This window comes from Muscardinus avellanarius (assembly GCF_963383645.1).
Source record: "Muscardinus avellanarius genome assembly, chromosome: 1".
In the NCBI taxonomy this organism is placed as follows: domain Eukaryota; kingdom Metazoa; phylum Chordata; class Mammalia; order Rodentia; family Gliridae; genus Muscardinus; species Muscardinus avellanarius.
This window is the reverse complement of record NC_137786.1, coordinates 54,832,523-54,854,122: the sequence shown is the minus strand read 5'-3', so window position 1 is coordinate 54,854,122 and position 21,600 is coordinate 54,832,523. Positions and strand designations below refer to the sequence as shown.

At 40.8% G+C, this 21,600-nt stretch overlaps 1 protein-coding gene across 1 annotated transcript in view; it reads right to left on the bottom strand.

Moving 5' to 3' along the window:
* Window positions 1-21,600, bottom strand: part of NLN (neurolysin) — a gene marked incomplete at both ends in the record, with an annotated part of 99,716 nt that overhangs the window by 11,583 nt on the left and 66,533 nt on the right. The window contains 5 exons of the mRNA XM_080719525.1: window positions 618-746; window positions 1,311-1,497; window positions 12,528-12,729; window positions 16,945-17,308; window positions 18,483-18,618. Coding sequence (XP_080575651.1) covers window positions 618-746; window positions 1,311-1,497; window positions 12,528-12,729; window positions 16,945-17,308; window positions 18,483-18,618 — 1,018 coding nt within the window. The remainder of the gene's footprint in view (window positions 1-617; window positions 747-1,310; window positions 1,498-12,527; window positions 12,730-16,944; window positions 17,309-18,482; window positions 18,619-21,600) is intronic.

The window sequence follows — 21,600 nt, the reverse complement described above, 5'->3', positions numbered from 1 at the left end:
ACTCTTATCTTTACTATCTCTATAAATGTGGCTGATTCATTTTAGTAACAATTTCCTTGGTGAGTAAAATTCACCTTACTAACTACATGTAAATGCAGATCTCCCTGTTGGCTATGTGTACACACACACACACACACACACACACACACACACACACACACGCTCACATCCACTCTGTGAATCCTGTAAGCTTCAGGCTAGAAAGTGCCAGTGGAATGCTTTAACTGACTTCAGAATCAGAAACAAAGCAGAAGTTCATGCTTCTTTCTAAAAATGCCCTTTCTGCCAACTTCTTCCTGAAAAAGCATAGGGAATTCATGGTGCACACAGGGAGGGAGGAGCCAGATGGGCATTGCCAAATGCCAATGGCTCCTCAGCTTCTGGGTGGAGGCCAATTGCTCATGCCTGATTACACTAAGATGGCGTTTGGAGCCACCTTTCCTTCAAGCACATCTGGACAGGATAACTCATAAGGACATAGTATGCTTATCTGAAAGTCATGGCCTGATTACAGAAATCAGAGAGAAATGAAATTGGGCTTGAGCAACTCCACCTCCCTGCAGTGCCAGGAGCATGCCCTGTGCTCCGCAGGCAAGAGGAACATAGCATTTACATACCTGGAGTAGCTGCAACACCTAAAATTTCTGTGCAATATTTGGCATATTCACTTGCGGCATCCAGGGATGTGTTGGTATGGAGAGACTGATCGACTTTGCTCAAAACAATCTGGCGTAGGGTCAGAAGACCTAATAATGTAAGAATGAGAATATTTTGGAGAAGGAAGAGCTATGTGTTCTAACATAATTAAGATCAAAGCTTTTAAAAACTGTTTCCAGTCTTTGCATTTAAGATTTTTAAAAAGCCAGATGCAGTGGCACATGCCTGTAATCCCAGTGCTTAGTAGGCTGAGATAGGAGGATCGCAGGTTCAAGACCAGCCTCGGCAATTTAGCAAGTCTCTCAGGAACCTAGTAAGATCTTGTTTCTACACCAAAAATTAAAAAGGGGTTAGGGGTGTAGCTTGGAGGCAGAATGTCCCTGGGTTCGATCCCTAGTACCACAAAAACAAAACAAAAACAAAAATTAAAAAATTTTTTTCTTAGACAAGGTTTCCCATTTCAATATATATATATATATATATATATATATATATATATATATATATATATATATATATATATATATAGCGTTCTTCCCTCTTCATATTAGCACCCTCAAAGTACCATTATCATTAAAGAGAAACCAGGTCCCATAGAAGAAGAGGTCAGCAATTCTCATGTATTTTTCCTATTCTAAAATTAAGACTGATACCTGTGTTGACCAGTCTGGATGCAACCAGTTTCTCAAGGAGATCATCTGTAATAGGACTTCCATCTTTATAATGCTTTGACAATCTTCGGAGAGAATCAGTGTCCCACACCCAATTTTCAAGCATTTGTGACGGCACCTCTACAAAGTCAGTTTCTACATTTGTTCCACTGAATCGTGCAAAATCCGTCTAGAAAGCAAACAGAGAGATTTTTTTTTAAGCACTGACTAAAAACTGTATATGCAATGAATTATAATTAAGACTCATCAAAACATAAGGCAAAATTGGAGCCAACTGTGATTTTGGATGAGGTGCTGCAAAAACCTCAAGTTTAAGTGAAAATAAGATACAGCAGCCGAGTAACGCGAATAACAGCCTCCATATACTTGTATATTCAGGTGCTATTTTATTTTGAGTTATTGATACTCATGGAACAACCACCAGAAAATCCTACAGGGTAGAGCGGGGCATCAATCTAAGCTGAAAACAAGCTATAATGTTTTGAAAGTAAAAATGGATTAAAAGAATTTTCCATTAAAACCAAAGAGATTCAAAAGACAAGTAATACCTCCCCAGCTCCTCCTCCCAGCTGCTTACTTCTGTTTACTCAATACTTGCCTTTCTGGGGTGCTCATCACTCACTCTATTGCTTAACCACTGAGTTTTTTTGGGTTTTTTTTGTTTTTTTTTTTTTTTTTTGGTGGTACTGAGGTTCCTGGAAGCCCTTCTACCTCCGGGCTACACTCACAGACCTATTTTATATTTTTTTATTTGGAAACAGGGTCTCTTAAGCCAGCGCAGCTGGCTTTGAACCTGTGTGATCCTCCTGTCTCCGCCTCCCAAGCAGGGGGATTACAAGCGTGCGCCACCACGCCTGGCTAACCACTAAGTTTAAATCAAAGAGTTAAGTTACCACATTCCAGGCTGATTGTGTGTGTGTGTGTGTGTGTGTGTGTGTGTGTGTGTGTGTGTGTGGTTTCATGTTCCAAATGTTAAATCAGTGGTTCTAAGATAACCACGCTGTGAGAAGCCTGCCCTGGCTCCTAGAGAGAGATGGGGAGAAGATGGTGTCTTAAAATAAGCCACTTGAGGGCAAGTAAAGCCTGCAAATTAGTTGCAAGTGGGGTGAATTAAATGCTATATGAAAATCAGAACAGAGGATATATTCAAGAATTAAAGTATGGTAAAAATAAAGGACTTTTTTTGAGGGCCTGGGATAAAAGCTTTTATAAAAAGTTCCAAATAATTATTATTATTATTATTATTATTATTATTATTTGTGTGTGTGTGTGGGGGTACTGGGGGTGGAACCCAGAGGCTTTCTACCTCTGGGCTATACTCCCAGCCCTATTTTATGTTTTATTTTGAAACAGGGTCTCACTAAGTTGCTGAAAGCCTCACTAAGTAGCTGAGGCTGGCTTTGAACCTGTGCGGTCCTCCTGTCTCCGCCTCCCAAGCGCGGGGATTACAAGCGTGCGCCACCACGCCTGGCTTTCCAAAGAATTTTAAAAACCTGGTGTAGCCGGGCATGGTGGCGCACGCTTGTAATCCCCGGCGCTTGGGAGGCGGAGACAGGAGGATCGCACAGGTTCGAAGCCAGCCACGCCCGCTGGCTTAGGAGACCCTGTTTCCAAAATGAAAATGTAAAAATAGGTCTGGGAGTGTAGCCCGGAGGTAGAAGGGCTTCCAGGAACCCCAGTAGCACCAAAAAAAAAAAAAAAAAAAAAACCTGGTGTAGTAAATTCTTTATTCAGATGTCAAAACAGTTCTCAAGCACAAAGACAGAGGTTTACTAGAGGAGGCTAGAGTTATTTCTGTTGTTTTAAGTTACTTATTTATTTATTTATTTATTTATTTATTTATTTATTTTTCAGGCTTATTAACCTTCATACTGGTCACAGAACACTTGCAAACAGGTCACTGGTTGAGAAGATTCAGCACTGACCCAGACGGGTCATCTGCAGAACGTGGGTCAGTCATTCTATTGACTTTCCTGGAACTTCTGTCCTGTTTTTCTCTTTGGATACCTTATATTCCAGCCTTCCCTGCTGGACTTCATCATCCCTGGGGCTGTACGTGGAGGGAAAGGGAAGAGGGACCCAACCACTGAGAAGGCAGCAGATGGGATGCCAATTCAGCAGCAAACAACCATTCTGCTTTTGGCCCAGGGCAGAGGCACAGATGTCAAACCGCCATCGCACATTCTGCCTTCCTCTCTTTATGCAAAAACACGTTTTGCTTGACTTCCCAGTGTAATTGCACTGATTCTAGATATGAGGAACTGCAAACACTGGAGGACCAAGGGGAGCTACATTCATAGGCACTGGAATTAGGCCACCTCTGGTGAGGACAGCCCAATAAAGATTCTAACAGGGAAAGAGGCAAAGTCCCAGAAATGGAATATTTTGTCTAATTCTGGTATTCTACAATTGTGTCCTACATGAAAGCTAAAAGTCTTAACAATATAACAGACAGACATACATCGAGACTTTACTATTCTATACATTATATCAGGCTTTTCACATGGATTATCTGGGTTGGTGGTGATGGTGGTACGTGTGTTGCTAGGGACTGAATCCAGGGGCCTTCTAACGTCTGAGCTACACCACCAACCCTGTTTTATTTTTTATTCAGAAAAAAGAGCTCACTAAGTTGCTGACAGCTTTGCTAAGTTGCTGGGGCTGGCTTTGAATCTGTGATTTTCCTGTCTCAGCCTCCCAAGTAATGGGATTATAGGTGTGTGCCACTATGCCCGGCCAGATTATCTGATTCAAATCTAAAATAGCTGCATGAAGTGAATACTAATATCTCCATTTTTGGGGATGAAGATATTGAGGCATGCAAGAGATTAATGGTAGAACTAGAATTTGAAACTAGGTGGTCTACAAATTTAACCAGAAATACTATAGTGCATCTCTATCTTACAAGAAAATGAAAAAAAAAAGGTTAAATTATATTATAGAATGACTAAATCCTCTTGGAAGAAATCTAAAATAAAAAAGTCTTATATCAAACTGAAAGCACACAGCTTTCAGTGTGCTTCCTTAGAAATATGACTTTCTCTAAAAATCTTAGAAGATTTTTCAAAGATCAAACATGAAGCTGAGGTGTAATGGTCAGCCTTTGCCACCATATGGTCTAAATTGGGATTCTGTAATACTAACTGCATAATTTTATAAATTTATTAAATAGTAACTAACAGAACAAAGGCAAACCATATTAGCAATTAACACTACATAATATTGACAAAAATATAAACTTTGTATACTGCCATGTGAAGATCTTTTTCAAATAACAACAACAAAAGTGTGTGTGTGTGTGTGTGTGTGTGTGTGTGTGTGTGTGTGTGTGTGTATGTGTGTATGTCTGAGAGAGAAAGAGAATGAGAATGGGGTAGAAGTTGCTGTTCAGTATCCAGAAAAAAAAAACACAAAAACAAATGAGCAAGTCATGAGTTAAGAGTTAAAATTGGATGAAATAAGAATCGATACAGTTCTGCCAGGCAGAGCAGAGAAGGCTTATTCTCTCCAAAAGCCATGTTGTAGTAGGGGAGAGAGAGCACAGCTAATGAATGAATGAACAGATCAACAATGTCTTCTAAAGAATAAAAGGAAATGTTTGCAAGGAGTAAAAGCTAAAAATAGCCCTACTGCTTACTAATTTCCCAAAAGTCAGTCATGCTGTTTCTCTGTAAGTGCTTTGGGCAAAATCATTTAAATATTTTTCAAATCAGGAAGACAAAGGACCTACAGAATTCAAAAGCTCAATTTGTAGCAAACAACTAAATTCTCAAGACAAAGAAATCCATAGTCAGCTACTGTGTATATCCACAGAGAAACCATGGCAAGAATTAGGACCCAGCACTGGTGGGCTGGCTGTGAGTGCAGAACAGCAGGGCTGCCGATAACTGCTCATTATTGACTATGCCACTCCCCAGTCTTTTAATTACAATCTAAAGAACCTTAAAAATACTTTAGTTTTCAATATTAATTTGAGGGAGGTCAAAACAATAGCTTACGGACCATGACAGCTACTGATGCTAACGTGCCTCCTAGAGAGACCTGAGTATTGTGTCCCCTCCCCGTTATGTAATTAATAAATCACTCTGCCGCTGATACTTCAAAAAGTTCTGGGCATACATGCTACAGAAAACGTTTTGGTAATAAAAGAGTAGAGAAAAATCTAAACTTCGACTCCTGTTTGGTTAGACGGTCTCGAGAGGAAGAAAGTTGTGTAAATATGAGATTTTTCTTTATTATCTTCTAAATGGACAATTGGATGCCTAAAATATACCCCACAGCAGACTTTTACAACAGATGACTTGATGCCATTGAGATTAACTTCTCAATTTATACACGGCACTGAGAGCTGGTACAAATAATACAAACAGAACTAAAACAGGCATGTGAGCTTTTGCTGTATTTAAAGGCCCGAGTATTACCACTGATTGTTCTAATTAAGAGACTGGTTGTTTTTAGGGATGCTAACTAAGAATTATTTTCATGATAGAAAACTCCAGTTCAAAGAAAATGCAACTTATGAAATCAATAAGTGTACTGTGTTCAGGAAAAAGGACAGGCCTCGGGAGAAATGACCCCGCTGTCTGAGGTGATCCACTATTGATTTTGTAGCAGTCGTTCCATATCCTGGTCTGTCTGATCTACCCCTAAAATTCAGAGATAATGGGGAAATTTATGTAACAAGGCAAGAATAAAAAAAAGTGGCTACTACCTATTAGAATGTCATAAATAGATGGCTCAAAGGTCACCGTTTAGCTTCACATATATCTAGTGATCACCGGGAGTATTAGTAGTAAAAAAGATGCAATAGCTCTTAGTTAAGGTTCTTATTAATCTTCACAACAGCCCCTGGTTCATCAGGTCAGCAGCCCGCTATCATTTGAAGGACATGGAAAAAACATATAATTTAGAGAATTCTAGCATACTGCAAATTAAATCCACAGGCTCCATTCCAAATTAGCTAGACCTTCCTGACTAGGCACTTATTTCAACTGCTTATTTTCAGATGAAAATAAGTAAAAGTACTTTTCAAACCCAAATGCTAAGAAGGTTAGGGAGTGTATCTATTCACCACTACTATTAGTAAAATCCAGGACACATATAGAAAGTAGACCAGGACACGCTCAATAGACACTGGTGAAATGAATGAAGCCATGAGATGTCCGCTTCCACATGAAACAATACTAGGATATTTTCTCTCATCATGTTTGACTCGAGCTCTTAGCCTCCAGCCTAATAGCACCTATCCACTCTGTCTTCTTTGAATTCTTAACATTTTATCTTTGTTTACTTAATATTATGCTTTTAACTTAAAAATGTTTCTCATTTCATGTTCTTTAGCTAAATTCTAAACATTCAAGATACTATAACTTTTCTTTCCTTTGAAACCTATCCTACAATACCTACTAGGTCTGAGAGCAGATAATCGATCATTGCTGTTACTGTGCTGTGTGTGTAACCCAGGGCCTTGCTCATGCTGGGCAAATGTTCTACCTCTGAGCTACATCCCAACCCCAACCCCTGCTTTCATTGAGACACGTTCTTGACAAGTTGCTGGCCTTTAACTTTATAAATTTTCCTGTCTTAGACTGCTGAGTAGCTGAGATTTCAGGCACAGGCACCATGTCCAGCTAATAATTCTGTCTTAAAAAACCCAAATGAACTGCATTGTGGCAAATGGTCTCTCCCCCACCCCTGGGCCCCATTTTCTTTTCTTTTCTTTTCTTTTCTTTTCTTTTTTTTTTTTTTTTTGTGGTACTGCGGATGGAACCTAGGGAAATTCTACCTTCGAGCTACACCCTCATCCTATTTTTTTTTTTATTATTATTCTTTATTTTGAAACAAGGTCTGAGTTGCAAAGAGCCTCACTAAGTACCTGAGGCTGTCCATGAACCATGATCCTCCGGTCTCAGCCTCCCAAATGCTGGGATTACAAGCATGTGCCACCATGCCTGGCTCCTCCCACCCATTTTCAATTTTGATCTCTGAAGGATTGGATTATTATCCATAAGCATATTTATAAGAATACTTCAAATATCCATAGTACCTGATGCTTTTCCAACTGCCCATTCATTCATTCATTCATTTGTACTGGGGATGGAACCCAGGGGCATTCTACCTCCAAGCTACACCCCCAGTCTATTTTTTTTATTCTTTATTTTGAGACAGGGACTCACTAAGTTGAAGAAGGCCTCACTAAGTAGCTGAGGCTAGCCTCGAACCTTGTGATCCTCCTGTCTCAGCCTACCAAGTACTGGGATTACAAGTGTGTGCCATCACGCCTGGCTCATATATTTATTTAATTTCCCCAACATTCCAGGGAATTAGAAAAGGAAAAATGCTACTGGGGATTGAACCCAGGGTCTTTCTATCTCTAAGTTATACCCCCCACTGAGTTAATTTTTATGTTTTTAAATGTGAAACAGGGTCTGGCTAAGTTGCTGATCTGGCCTAAAACCTATAATCTTGTCTCAGCCTCCCAATTACAGGCATGTGCCACCATGCCCGGTTTACAGATTTGTGTGTGTGTGTGTGTGTGTGTGTGTGTGTGTGTGTGTGTGTGTGTGTTACTGGAGATAAAACCCAGGATTTTTCTACCTCTGGGCTATACTCTCAGACCTATTTTTATTTTATTTGGAAACAGGGTCTCACTATGTTGCTGAGAGCCTCCCTCATTAAGTAGCTGAGGCTGGCTTCGAATCTGAACCTTCCTCCTGTATCAGCCTCCCAAGCACTGGGGTTACAAACGTCCGCCACCCACACAGCTTTGCAGATGCTTTTTATTTATTTATTTATTTTTGGTGGTACTGGGGGTGGAACCCAGAGGCTTTCTACCTCCGGGCTATACTCCCAGACCTATTTTATACTTTATTTGGAGACAGGGTCTCACTAAGTTGCTGCGAGCCTCACTAAGTAGCTGAGGCTGGCTTCGAACCTGTGCGATCCTCCTGTCTCAGCCTCCCAAGTGCAGGGATTACAAGTGTGCGCCACCACGCCCGGCCTTACAGATGCTTTTTAATCCAGCATTTCTGTCATAACACTAGGGAGCCTCCCTGAATAATGCAGAGCATGTTTATTTACAACAGCAAGTAATTCAAATATTCAAAACAGACATGGCCAGGCACGATGGTAGAACACCTGTAATCCCAACACTTGGGAGGCTGTGACAGGATTACCAAATTCAAGATCAGTCTCAGCAATTTAGGAAGACTCTCAGCAATCCAATGATAGCCTGCTTCAAGAAGAATATTAAAAGGGCTGGGGATGTGGTTTGGAGGTAAAATGCCCTTGGGTTCAAACCCTAATATCACAAATAAGCAAAAACAAAACCAAATATTTAGAACAGACAAGATGTTCTATTAGTCTTTTGACCAAGTTAACAAATTATTTCAAGTCACATAATTTCAAAGAAGCTTTTCTGACTGTCTATTTCTTTAACTTGTGTGTGTGTGTGTGTGTGTGTGTGTGTGTGTGTGTGTGTGTGTATGTGTGTGTGTGTGTGTGTGTGTGTGTGTGTAAGAGAATGGGAATTAAACCAGGGACATTCTACCTCTGAGCTATACTCCCAGCCATTTTTAGTTTTTATTTTGAAACAGGGTCTTACTAAGTTGCTGAAGCTAGCATTAAACCTGGGATTCTCCTGTCTTAGTCTCTCCCATATGCTAGAGTTATAAGTTTTACCATCATTTTTGGCCCTTTTCATTTTGTTGTGTCTTTAAACTAATTTTAATTATCTCTGTACAATTCAAAACTCACTTACTGCCCGCCCCCTTTTGGGCACTGGGGATTGAACTAGAACCTCATGCATATAAGGCAAATGTTCTACTACTGAACTATGTAGTTCTATGTAGTTCTACTACTGAACTAGCTCTTTAGCTCTTTTTATATTTTCTGTTGAGACAGGGTCTCACTAAGTTGCCTAGACTGGCCTCGAACTTGCAATCCTTCTGCTTCAGCCTCCGGAGTAGCTGGGATTAGAGTTGTGAACCCTCACGCCTGGCTTCATTGCTGCCCTTAACGAACAACCCAGCAAAGACATCACAATGCTGGCTGGTGAGAGGCATAATTCTACAGAAGTTCAAAAGGCCAGTGACTACTGGGAGCCCAAACCACAGTGAAGCCATGAAATAGGAACAGACACTAGAGATGCACCTCCTGATGGCTATCTTCAAAATCACCTACTCTGTAGTGTAAACACAAAAGAAATATGAGTGAAACTCAACTCCTGAATGATGAGACACTGGACACATTGAACTAGCATATCTACATGTCTGAAAACTGGAAGTTCCTGCTGACACATGTAAATATCACTGTGACAAGCTCAAACGAGCTCTTCTGGTCATCAAACCTGCAACTGCCAGAGTGGAGAATTCAGATGTTTTTTTTTTACCTTTTGTACTGGGGATTGAACCTGAGGTATTCTATCTCTGAGCTATCCACCCAACCATATATGTGTATGTCTGTATATATGTATGTGGGGGGTGTGTGTGTGTATTTTTTTTAAAACAGGGTTTTACTAGCCAAGCATGGTGGCATATGCTTGTAATTTCAGTACTGGGGAGGAGATCGCAGGTTCCAGGACTGCCTCAGCAACTTAGTGAAGCCTTCCACAATTTACTAAGACCCTGTCCCCCAAAAATAAAATAAAATAAAATAGGGCTGGGGGTGTAGCTCAGAGAAAGAATGCCCCTGGGTTCTATTGCCAGCACACGCACACGCGCACACACACACACACACACACACACACACACACACACACACAAGAGAGAGAGAGAGAGAGAGAGAGAGAGAGAGAGAGAGAGAGGGAGGGAGGAGGGGGAGGGGAAGAGGGAGAGGGAGAGGGAGAGGGAGAGGAGGGGGAGAGAGAGAGAGAGAGAGAGAGAGGGAGAGAGAACGAGAACAAGGTCTTGCTAAATTGCAGAGGGCCTCAATCAGTTGCTGAGGCTGGCTAAGAATTTACAATCTGCCTGTCTCAACCTCCCATATACTGGGATTATAGGTGTGTATCACCATACCCAGTGAGCTGTCCTATCTTAGAACCAATATATTGAATATACATGGCAAATTTTTATACACTGTGTATTTTTCAGATAAGCCAGAAGTACTACCAGGCATAGAAGTTATGGCCCTCTTTCTTCACTACTACCCATTTTAGGTCAGTATGAAAGGTTCTGGGCTTTTTATTAAGCTGCACATATATGGATCTGTGCCTACAAAAGACAAAGTGGTGATCACTGCTTCTAAATGAGATTGCCTAAAAAGCTCTTAAAATATTACATGACATCTGAGAGGATAAATAGACAAAGAAGAACTTCTTCAAAGATAATCTCATGAGGAGATGACCAGGCAAAGGACTAGATCAACACACTATTCATTAGTATGACACATTCTTAGTCATGAATAAGGTTATGCAAAACTTCAAGAATCTAACATAGTCTACTGTTTCAAGGGAAAGACATCTGGTGAATGTCTCAGACTGGTGAATCCAATATATATGTATATTTTACTCATGAGTCAAACACCCCAAAATGTCATGGTATCAAGAAACTATTTTCCAGTATTAAAGTGGGTACCTCAAAGGATCAAAAATAATGTAAGAAATAATGAGAAAAACAAAGAGTTGTGGAGAACTGTGCCATGAATACATGATAAACATGATACTAAGGATATAAGAGGGCTATGACTGGAAAAAGAAAAGATCCTGCATCGACAGCAATAAAAACCCTATTTGAAGATCACTATTATCTCAACAAATGTGATTAAAACACTAAATTACTTGGAAAGCAGTCAGCCCATCATCAACATCCAGGACGATCTCTTTGAACTTAGGAGTCTTTAACTTTGTTAAGTGTTCAAAGGATTTGTTATAGTCAGGGCTTTGAGGGTCTGTGAGTCTTTAGAATTCCATGTACAATTTTGGGTATGTGAGTATTTGTACCTTTTATCCAAGAGGTACCTCTTGGTTAAATAAACTGATAAATACCTTTTGCTTAATTTGGCTTTTCATAGAGTCCTCAACTCCAAAAAAATGAGGAACTACCATAAAAGGAGCTCATGTACTAACACATGATTAGATCTTAGCTAATCTAATCAACATCTCATAAGTTTAAAATTAGGAAAAGTCTTGACTTTTCTAAATTACTCATAAAAATATTTCAAAAATGAGGAATCTGGGACTATTATAATTCAAGGAAATGTCAAACCACAGAATGGACACTGCTAGAAGTTGAATATAATAAATATTTTTGGAATCCTAGTGCTATGATAATGAACTTTAAAATGATCTAAGAGCCGGGCGTGGTGGCGCACGCTTGTAATCCCTGCACTTGGGAGGCTGAGACAAGAGGATTGTACAGGTTTGAAGCCAGCCTCAACTGGCTTAAGAGACCCTGTTTCCAAATAAAATATAAAATAGGTCTGGGAGTGTAGCCCGAGGTAGAAGGCCCCTGGTTTCCATCCCCAGTACCACCAGAATAAATAAATAAATAAATAAACAAATAAATAAAATAATCTAAGAAAGAGGGTCCTGGGGAATGTAGCCCAGTGGTAGAGCACTGCCCTAGCATGCACAAAGTTGTGGGTTCAGTTCCCAGCACCCCACCCCCAAATATATATCTAAGAAAGAAAGTTTAGATTTCTCTAAAAAATATATTTACCTTGGATTAAAGAGAGGGTAGAAATGGCCATATTAGGAGTTACTTATCTGGATGATCCCCTATATTATTTTCTATCCATTTATTTATATATGTAAATTATAAACAATTTTTTTTGAGGGGTGCTGTGGAGTTAAAAAAAAAATTGTGAAGACCAGGGTGTGGTGGCACACGCTTGTAATCCCAGTGCTTGGAAAGCTGAGACAGGAGGGTCGCACAGGTTCGAAGCCAGACACAGCAGGTTAGAGAGGCTCTCAGCAACTTAGTGAGACCCTGTTTCCAAATAAAAATATAAAATAGGTCTGGGGGTGTAGCCCAGAAGTAGAAGGCCCCTGGGTTCCATCCCCAGTTCTATCAAAAACAAAACAAAACAAACAAACTGTGAAAGAGAATGTGATATGGAAAATTTTGTGTTGTTGCAGGCCTAAGAAATTCTTGAACATGTTCAGCTTCTAAAAAGACATGTTAAAGGTTAAAACTTGAGGATAGCAATTGATAAATGAACCGGAAAAGTAATTACTAGGTTTAGCGTAAAGCAGGCACTCACCTGTGCACAAATTTGGTGCATGACGTGACCAAATTCATGGAAGTAGGTCCGCACCTCATCATGTCTCAGGAGAGCCGGCCGACCTGCTGCTGGCTGTGAGAAGTTCACCACGAGGGCGGCCACCGACATCATCCTGCTGCCATCGGGGAGAAGGCAGCCCGGCTGCAGGCCAAAGCAGGCTGCGTGGTTGTATTTTCCTTCCCTGGGAACCACAAACACACAGCAGTGAGAAATGAAAACTCTTCTCTAGCAACATGCCGGCAGGGCCTCTCCCAGCCGCGAAGCCATATCCAACCCCAGGAAATGCTTTTAAACACCGAATTTACCTTTTGGAAACCAGGTCATGGGATATATGAAAACTAAGCAAACAACAACCCCACTAACACTTCGTGTGATTATCTCGCCAAGATTTCTTTTGTTGAAAAACCTTAACATAAGCCGGGCGTGGTGCCGCACGCTTGTAATCCCAGCATTCGGGAGGCTGAGACCTGGAGGATCACGGTTCGCGGACAGCCTCAGCTACTTAGTGAGGCCCTCTGCAACTCAGTGAGACCCGGTTTTAAAATAAAGAATAAAAAATAGGGCAGGGGCTGTAGCTCAGAGGTCAAATGGCCCTGGGTTCCATCCCCAGACCCGCAAGAAAAAAAAAAAAAAAAAAACCTTAACATAAGAAGTGAGAATGTACATCACCCCTACTATGCAGTGAAGGTCCTTTCTATGTTTTTGCAGTATTGGAGACTGGACCCGTGTGAGGCAAGTACTCAATCATTGAGCTACATCCCCAGCCCTGTTCAATTTATTTTAATAAACAACTGCTTTTCCTCTTCAGATAGTCACTAAACATTACATAATGTTGAAGCAAATATAAAATAAAAGATACATTTTGGCAGACTAGGTCGTTTTCTTCCTTTGAATTAGAATTGATAAAAAAAAAATTCCAGAAAATGATTTTTCCTATTATTCGGGGATGGAAGGCTCAGTACTCAGAATTAAATGAGCTTCTTTTATAAACTAGACAGGTCTTTTGGAGACAGATACTTTTAATTAGCCTGGGAAAAAAGCATAAATTATACTATGAAGCCAGCTATTGTTGGACAATGTGGTATCAATGAAGGGCTCTCCAAAAGCTATCCAGTAGGCCACAGTCCAGGAAAAGGTTTCCTTTTTCCCCCCTCAAAACACTAGCAGTTCATTCAGGTTTGGGATGGAGTTTTTTTTACTTACTAAAAGAATTTTTTTTTTTCTGGCCAGAACCAGGGGCATTCAACCTCTGAACTACACCTCTAGCCCCGTTTTTATTTTAAAACAAGGTCTTGCTAAGTTGCTAAGGATAGCTTTGAACTTGTGATCCTCTAGTCTCAGCCTCCCAAGTCCTGGGATTATAGGTGTGTTCCACCACACCTTGCTGGGTAGAGTTCTTTAGTTTTTTATTTATGTTTTTTCTGTATTATGTTTTCTTGATTATTACAATTTTCTACCCCCTGCTGAGGCCATTCAAATAATAGCTGTTTTTCCAGGTTCCTATTTTGATGCATAGAACTAGAAAGGGCATTGCTCCTGTCTTAACAACAATGACTATGCTGAAAAGCCTGCAAATCATGTTTCTTGAACCCATCAGAGTTGAGGTTGAATGGCAATTGACTAACCCACAATCTAAGACAGGTGCCTCCAAGGAGGGAAGCAAGCTTTTTTCTTTTCTTTTTTTCATGTAGGGAAAAGCCAGATGTGGTGGTATGTATGTGTAATCCCAGTACTTGGGAGGCTGAGACAGGAGGACCACAGGTTCAAGGCCACTCCTCTCAGCAATTTCATGAGACCCTCAGCAAATTAGTAAGACCCTGCTTCAAAAAAAAAAAAAAAAAAAAAAAAAAGAAAAGAAAAGAAAAAGGATCAGGTGTAGCTCAGATGTCAAATACCCTTGGGTTCAATACCCAGTATTCCCACCACAACCCAAAAACAAAAACATAGGGCTGACACTGAAGACATCAATAAAAGAAAATTTTAGAAAATTCCTAAAGGCTGATGGTGGGTTAGCCAAAGTAGGAAAGCACTGGAGGCTGCAGACTCCACGTGTAGGGAGGGCCTCTTCAGGGGACCTTACTGGTGCATTCAGGGTGAGAGTCCCGAGAATGCATTCCTGGGGTAAAAGGAGGGCTGCTGCTGTAAGGCCATGAAGCATTACATAAGATCCTTTCCACCTCTTTCCTACAGAACAAAAGCCTTAGATTTCTTGGGGGAGAGCAACAAACCCTATTGTTTTTATAGCACCAGGAAAATCCACTGCCAGCTACAGAAAAGAAAAGAAAAAAAAAAAAAGCCTCTACCCCTGGAGAAAGGCAGAAATATACATCCTGGGCTCAGACCGAAGGCTAAGGATGAGGCAAGAGGCTGAGTGGACCCCACTCCTAAGACCGAAGGGCACAGGGCTGACGAAGATTCAGACCAATTCTGAGAATTCCTGCCCCTAACCAGGCTAACAAGCTCACAATAACAAACTATAGTCCTCAACTGCTGTGAGAACAAGAGCAAGCTCCGACCCCTACGGAAGGGGTTGAAAGGGGGGCCCAGAGGGAAGAGTGCCGAGAGTTGTGTGCATGCGTCTCAATCACTCTATACCTCAATGTGATGTATAATTACACATGCGTGCATGGAGAGAGACTTGTTCTGAAGCAGATTACAAAAAAGACAATGTTGCGGTTGCAACAGACAAGACACTGAGAAAAACTGGCAAATCTGCTCCAATTCTAAACACAGTTCAGGAATCTGAAGCTTGCAGCATATTGCAGCTACCAGGGTAGCAAGAGATGCCAATCCCAAGATGGGCATAGTGGCACACACTTGTAATCTCAGCATTTGGGAAGCTGAGACAGGAGGATTGCCATTCACAGATAGCCTCAGCTATTTAGTGAGGTCCTTTGTAACTCAGTGAGACCCTGTTTCAAAATAAAGAAAATAAATAGAACTGGGGTTGTAGCTTAAAGGTAGAATGTCCCTGGGTTTCCTCCCCAGTCCTAAAAAAAAAAAAAAAAAAAAAAAAATGCCAATGCCAGCTCAACTCTTAATACTCAAACCCTCACATCAAAAGCTTAGCAGAAATAACTGTGTGGCTACTTTTATGCATAAAGATATTTTCTTCAGACTTTACTGTCCTACACAAATGTCTGGCTTTCAAAAACAAAACAAAACAAAAATACTATGAGATATACAAAGATGAAAGGAAAAAAAGAATACACTGCCAGGAGGCAAAGCAAATAAGAGAATAGATTTGGACATGGCAAAGATGGAACTACCAGAGTATTTAAAGTAACCACACTGGACAATAAGAGGTCTGGAGGAAAGGTGCATGCTGTGCACGGTCAGATGGATAACTCTGGCCGAGAGCTGGAAACTATAATAAAGAATTGACTGAAAGGTAGTCCATGACGCTTTGGATTAACCTAGGTGCTAAAGAACACCTTTGCCACCCAGTCTCTTTCCCAGCACCCAAAGTCAGAGGATTACAAAGTTGTATGTTACTGAACTGGAAGATACCATAACTGTGTTCCTCAGGCTGGCCTGAACCTGTGATCCTCCTGTCTCAACCTTCCAAATATTGTGCCACCATGCCTGGCTCACTTATAGTCTCTAATGCACAAACAGCCTTTAAAAGGATTATCAGTTCTATATTACAGAGGAATAAACAGGCTCAAGGAGGATGTATCATTCAAGCACTCAAACTCAAGTTTGACTGACTGCAAAGATTCTGCTTTTCCTACAGCTGTGAGCTGCCTTCCAGCCGAGGGAAGGAGGCATAGATTTAAGAGGATCAGCAGACAATTATATGAATAATAAATATCTCTGGGTCAATTTGAAATTAAGTAAATGGCTGGGTGTGATGGGGTACACATGTAATCCTAGTACTCAGGAGGCTGAGACTGGAGGATTGTAGGCTCAAGGCCAGCCTCAGCCACATAATAAGATGTGTTTCAAAATAAAAAATAAAAAGGGCTGGAGATATAGCTCAGAGGCAGAGCACCTCTGGGTTCAATCTCCAGTACCAGGCTCAGTCAATCAACCAACAACTAAATTGTAGCCCACAAAGTGGATGATACTAGTAGTGACGGCAGCAGCTCATATTCATTAGAGCTTCTGCTCTCTGCTGGACAGTCTTCTGAACACTTTGACAACTTAACTAATTTAGTTTTTACAATAACCCTACAAAGCAAGTGCTACCAGCACTCCTGTTTATAGGATATATACTATAGGTAGGAAAGTTGAAGAACAGAAAAATGGAGTAACTTGTCCAGGAAGCAATAAAAACAGACATTCTGGCTTCAGAGCCCACAGTTTTTGGCATGGGAAACATGGAAGGGAGGAGTCTTAAGCTGAGCCGCGGATGAATCCCTAGGGTCCCTTCCAACCAGGGGATCCTCAGTACCTTGGATAGAGGTCCAGGTAGAACTGTCCCAGTACTTCTCCTGTGGCTTTATCCTTCACAGTGTAAAGTGTAACACTGGCGTTCCAAACATGAGCATCTGTCACTTGCTCAAATGAAAGTCCCAGCAGCTCCTGGTAGATGTCCAGCAAGCCTTCGGTGACCACCTCGATGGGGAAGTACTCCTTGAGAAACTCCTGGTCTACACGGTACTTGAGTTCTGTCTGAGTCATGTAGTAATGGAGGTCCCAGGCATTGATTCTCCCATCATATTCAAAACCTCTCTCTTCACATTCTTTTTTCTTCAAATTCAAAATAAACTCTCGCTCTGCCTCACCCAAAGGTTTTAATTTCTGGCTTAGATCATCTGTGAAGGGGGCAGGACACGTTAGCAATCTACCACTCTTTGGGAACAAGCACGTCTGTACACACCATCGTGTCAGGGCACGGTGCTAAAGCCAGTGATCAGGAGGAAGGGGAGAGGGGGGAGAGCAAGACCTGCTATGGTAGGTTTTTCTCTTCAGGGTGTTTTTTTGTGACTCTTTGACTTTTTTAAGCACCAGCAAAACCTGGCCATGACTTCCTTACAGCACCAATGAAAGCACAGTCAACCTCAGAGAACTGTGACTCAAGAATCTTATAATTCAGAGAACAGAGCAACAGTGAAACTCTTCTGCGTGCTTAACTCTTCAGTAAGCTTAGACTCCTAAGAAAGCTTGCAGAAACATATCAGATGTGACCTCTGCAAAGTACTATCTAGGAATTTCTCCACACACTCGATGACCACGGCTTTAGTTTTTTACTACTCCACTCCTGTGAAGGACACAGCAGCAAGTCTAGATTTTTTCTTTTTTGGTGGTATTGGGGATTGAATCCAGAGACAGTCTAACTCTGAACTATACCTGCATCCCTTTTTACTTATTATTTTGAAATGGATTCTCACTAGGTTTCTGAGAGTCTTGCTAAATAATTGAAGCTGGTCTCTAACCTGTAATCCTCCTGTCTCAGCCTCCCAAGTACTGGGATTATATGTATGCATCACCATGCCCAGACTGATGTGTATTATTTTATATTTCTTTCATACACTAACTAGTGGTTTCTGGAGCATAAGGTGTTTACTTTTTGTTTATATATGTTCTATTTTCAGTTAGATCATATATGTCAGCTTATTTCATACAAATTCTTAAGTAGTCTGGCTACAACTACCAAATACCTAGTGGTAGTGAATAAATGCAATGGGCTAACACTCTCTGTTAGACTCTAGGTGTTTTGTGAGGAATTAAATGTAAAAATCCCAAGCAAAGTGCAAGACAAAATAAAGCAGGGGCACTCACAGTAATATAAACAAAGGACAGCTCCTAGAACCAGCATGCTAACACTGTGTGTGATCGATACATTTCTCTTGAATGAATAAAAAACAGGATGTCCTCAAAGGCAAATGAGATTCAGAGGTCCTAAGAAAAGTTGATATGATAGAGCAAACTAGTCAAGGCAAAAAGAAACGAAAACCATATGAGTGATCTTAAAGAGGAGGAGCTGACCTAGGAAGGCAGTCACGTGGCTTGTGCTCTTCGCAGTGTTCATTTCAAGGACAAAGTCAGCATGTGTGTTATAGCCGAGCAGTTTGGCCACGTGGGCCCGCAGTGGAAGGAGCTGCTGCAGAATTATGGTGTTTTCCTAGCAATAAACAACAACAGGAACAAAAGTTAATATTTAATTGGACCCAAAGCACAAGAAGTTACTATATTTTTAGGTTTGTAAAACTATAAAATATTTTAGACTACCTTAAATACGGGTTCTATTTCAGTGTTGAGTTTTAAAATTTGTGATTCAACTGTATTCATGAAATAATTTACAACATTTCAAACCTTTGGAGATAGCTATGAGGTCTTAAAAAACTGTGAGGTACTATAAACTTAAGAGTGAAAATGTATTTTAAGGACTATGGTGATTCTTCATTCTTGACAAAACAGCACAAACATTAGTACTGAAAATGCTTTGATATATTTATTGTGATAAAATATACATACCATGAAACCTGCCATTGTAACTGTGCTGGCAAGGATGTAAAGACACGTTAACTGCTGTGCACTGCTGAGGACAATGTGAAAAGGTGCAGCTTCTATAGAGATGAATGATGTGGCGATTCTTCATAATTAAATATAAAATGACCACATGATCCAGAGTTTTAATTCTGGGTAAACATTCGAATGAACCGGAAGCAAAGAATCACAGAGATATTTTTGGATGAATGTTCGTAGTAGTATTATTTATAATAGTCAAAAATGGAAGCAACACCCCAGCCTTATTTTGTTTTTATTTTGAAACAGACGTTCACTAAGTTGCTGAGGTTGGCCTCAAACCTGTGATCCTCCTGTCTCAATCTTACAGTGTGTCAGTGGGATGAAGTGTTTAATGAGCAGAGTTTCACTGAGGGAGCTTGAAAAAGTTGTGGATGGATGGTACAAAACAATGTCAATATACTTAATGCCACATGCTCTGATCTGAATGTTATCCTAAAATTCATGTGTTGGAACTAAATCTGTATTGTATTCGTAGTAAGAGACAGGCACATTCTGAACGTTCTTGAGTCATGAAGACACTATCCTCATGAATGGAATAGTGCCTTGTAAAAGAGCAGAGGGGAACAGTGTGGGCCCTTCTTCTTCTCCCTCTTCTGTCACATGAAGAAACCGCATTCTTCCCTTTCCCATGTGAGCAGGCAGCAAGAAGGCCCCTTCCAGATGCCGAATGCCAGCACCTCGGTCCTGGACGTCTCAGGCTCCAGAACAGGGAAAACAAATATCTATTGTTTAGAAAGGACTCAGCCTGTAGTATTCTGTTATAGCTGCAACAATGAACTAACACACCACAGAAATCTATGTTTAAAAATTTCCTGGAGCCATACAGGTGCTGCATGCCTTTAATCCTAGTACTTGGGAGGCTGAGAAAGAGAATCACAGGTTTGTGGGCAGCCTCAGCTACTTAGACCCTGTTTCAAAATAACATCAACAACAAACAAGATAAAGTAAAACAAAATAGGGCTGGGGTGTAGCTCAGAGGGAGAATGCCTCTGAGTTCAATCCTTGGTATGATACACACACAAAAATGTTTTGGGTAGCCAGGCACTGGTAGTCCATGACATATTCCCAATACTTGGGAGGCTGAGAAAGGAGGATTGCAAGTTTGAGGGCAGTCTTAGCAACTTAGTGAGACCCTGTTTCAAAAAAGAGATATAAACAGAGCTGGGGATATAGCTTAGTGGTAGAGCATCCCTGAATTCAATTCCCAGTACACACACACACACACACACACACACACACACACACACACACACACACACACACGTTTTGGGGATTTCTATATTTTATTTCTATTATAAACATAAATAATGATATATTTTTATTTGTTTTGGCTTTTTTTTGTGTGGTACTAGGGATGGAACCCAGAGGCCTTCTACCTCTGGGCTACACTCCCAGACCTATTTTATATTTTATTTGGAGACAAGGTCTCTTAAACCAACTGAAACTGGCTTCGAACCTGCACGATCCTCCTGTCTCAGCCTCCCAAGTGCGGGGATTACAAGTGTGCGCCACCACGCCCGGCTAAATGATACATTTTTAACAACAGGAAAAGTAATTATAGAAAAAGTAAATACATATTTTAAAAAACCAATCCCAATAATCAACTCAGCAAATTGATTATAGAACTATGGAAAGATGACACACTGAGGCCAGACTGCTTGGGTTCACACTGTGGCGCCACCACTTACGAGCCCTCTGACGGGGGCCAGTCCGTGACCTCTGTGAGCCTCAACTTCTCATCTTTCACTTCTCTCCCCTCTTTGCTGGTGGTCCAAAGTAGCCACATTACAGGGTGAGCATAAGATTCAAATAGGAATGTAGGTAAGTGCTCAGGAAAATGCCTGGCGTAAGAGCAAACACTATGTAATTATCTGTTATAATAACTACTATTTTAAAACCAGAATGAAAACATGAATGAGAAGCACATGTAATATAATTCTTCAAATTCTAAAATTAACTAGTTTGAGTTTTTCTCTCATCTTTTTCAGTTTCCCCAGATTTTCTCTCTGGATTGTAAATTTTCTCCCATTATCTATTATGTTATTCTTTCTTTTGGACACAGACTCTGAGGTTTTTTGTTTTGTTTTTTTCTTTTTTGTGGCACTGAGGATTGAACCCAGGGACACTGTATCTCCAAGCTACACCCCCAGCCCTCTATTTTATTATTTTATTCTGAAACAGGGTCTTGCAAAGTTGCAGAGAGCCTCACTAAGTTACCAGGCTGGCCACGAACCTATGATCCTCCTGGCTCAGCCTCCCAAGAACTGGGATCACAGGTGTGCACTACCACGCCTAGCAGAACTCTGGAGTTTTTATTAGACCCATGGTTACCTGGTTCCCTTTCCCAGCCTTTCTGATATCTACTTATGGCCATGTGACCCTTGGTGGGACCCTGGGGGGAGTGAGGTGGTGAGTGAGGTTTTTGGGTCTTCTCTTTACAGATGCCTGGGAGTCACACAATGAGGAGGGCAGAGCCGTCCTTCTGCTATGGACCACTCACCACTTTAAAGCTGGCTGCAAGAGAAATCTTATTTTATTTTAATAATGGTGGTAAAATATATAACACAAAACATGC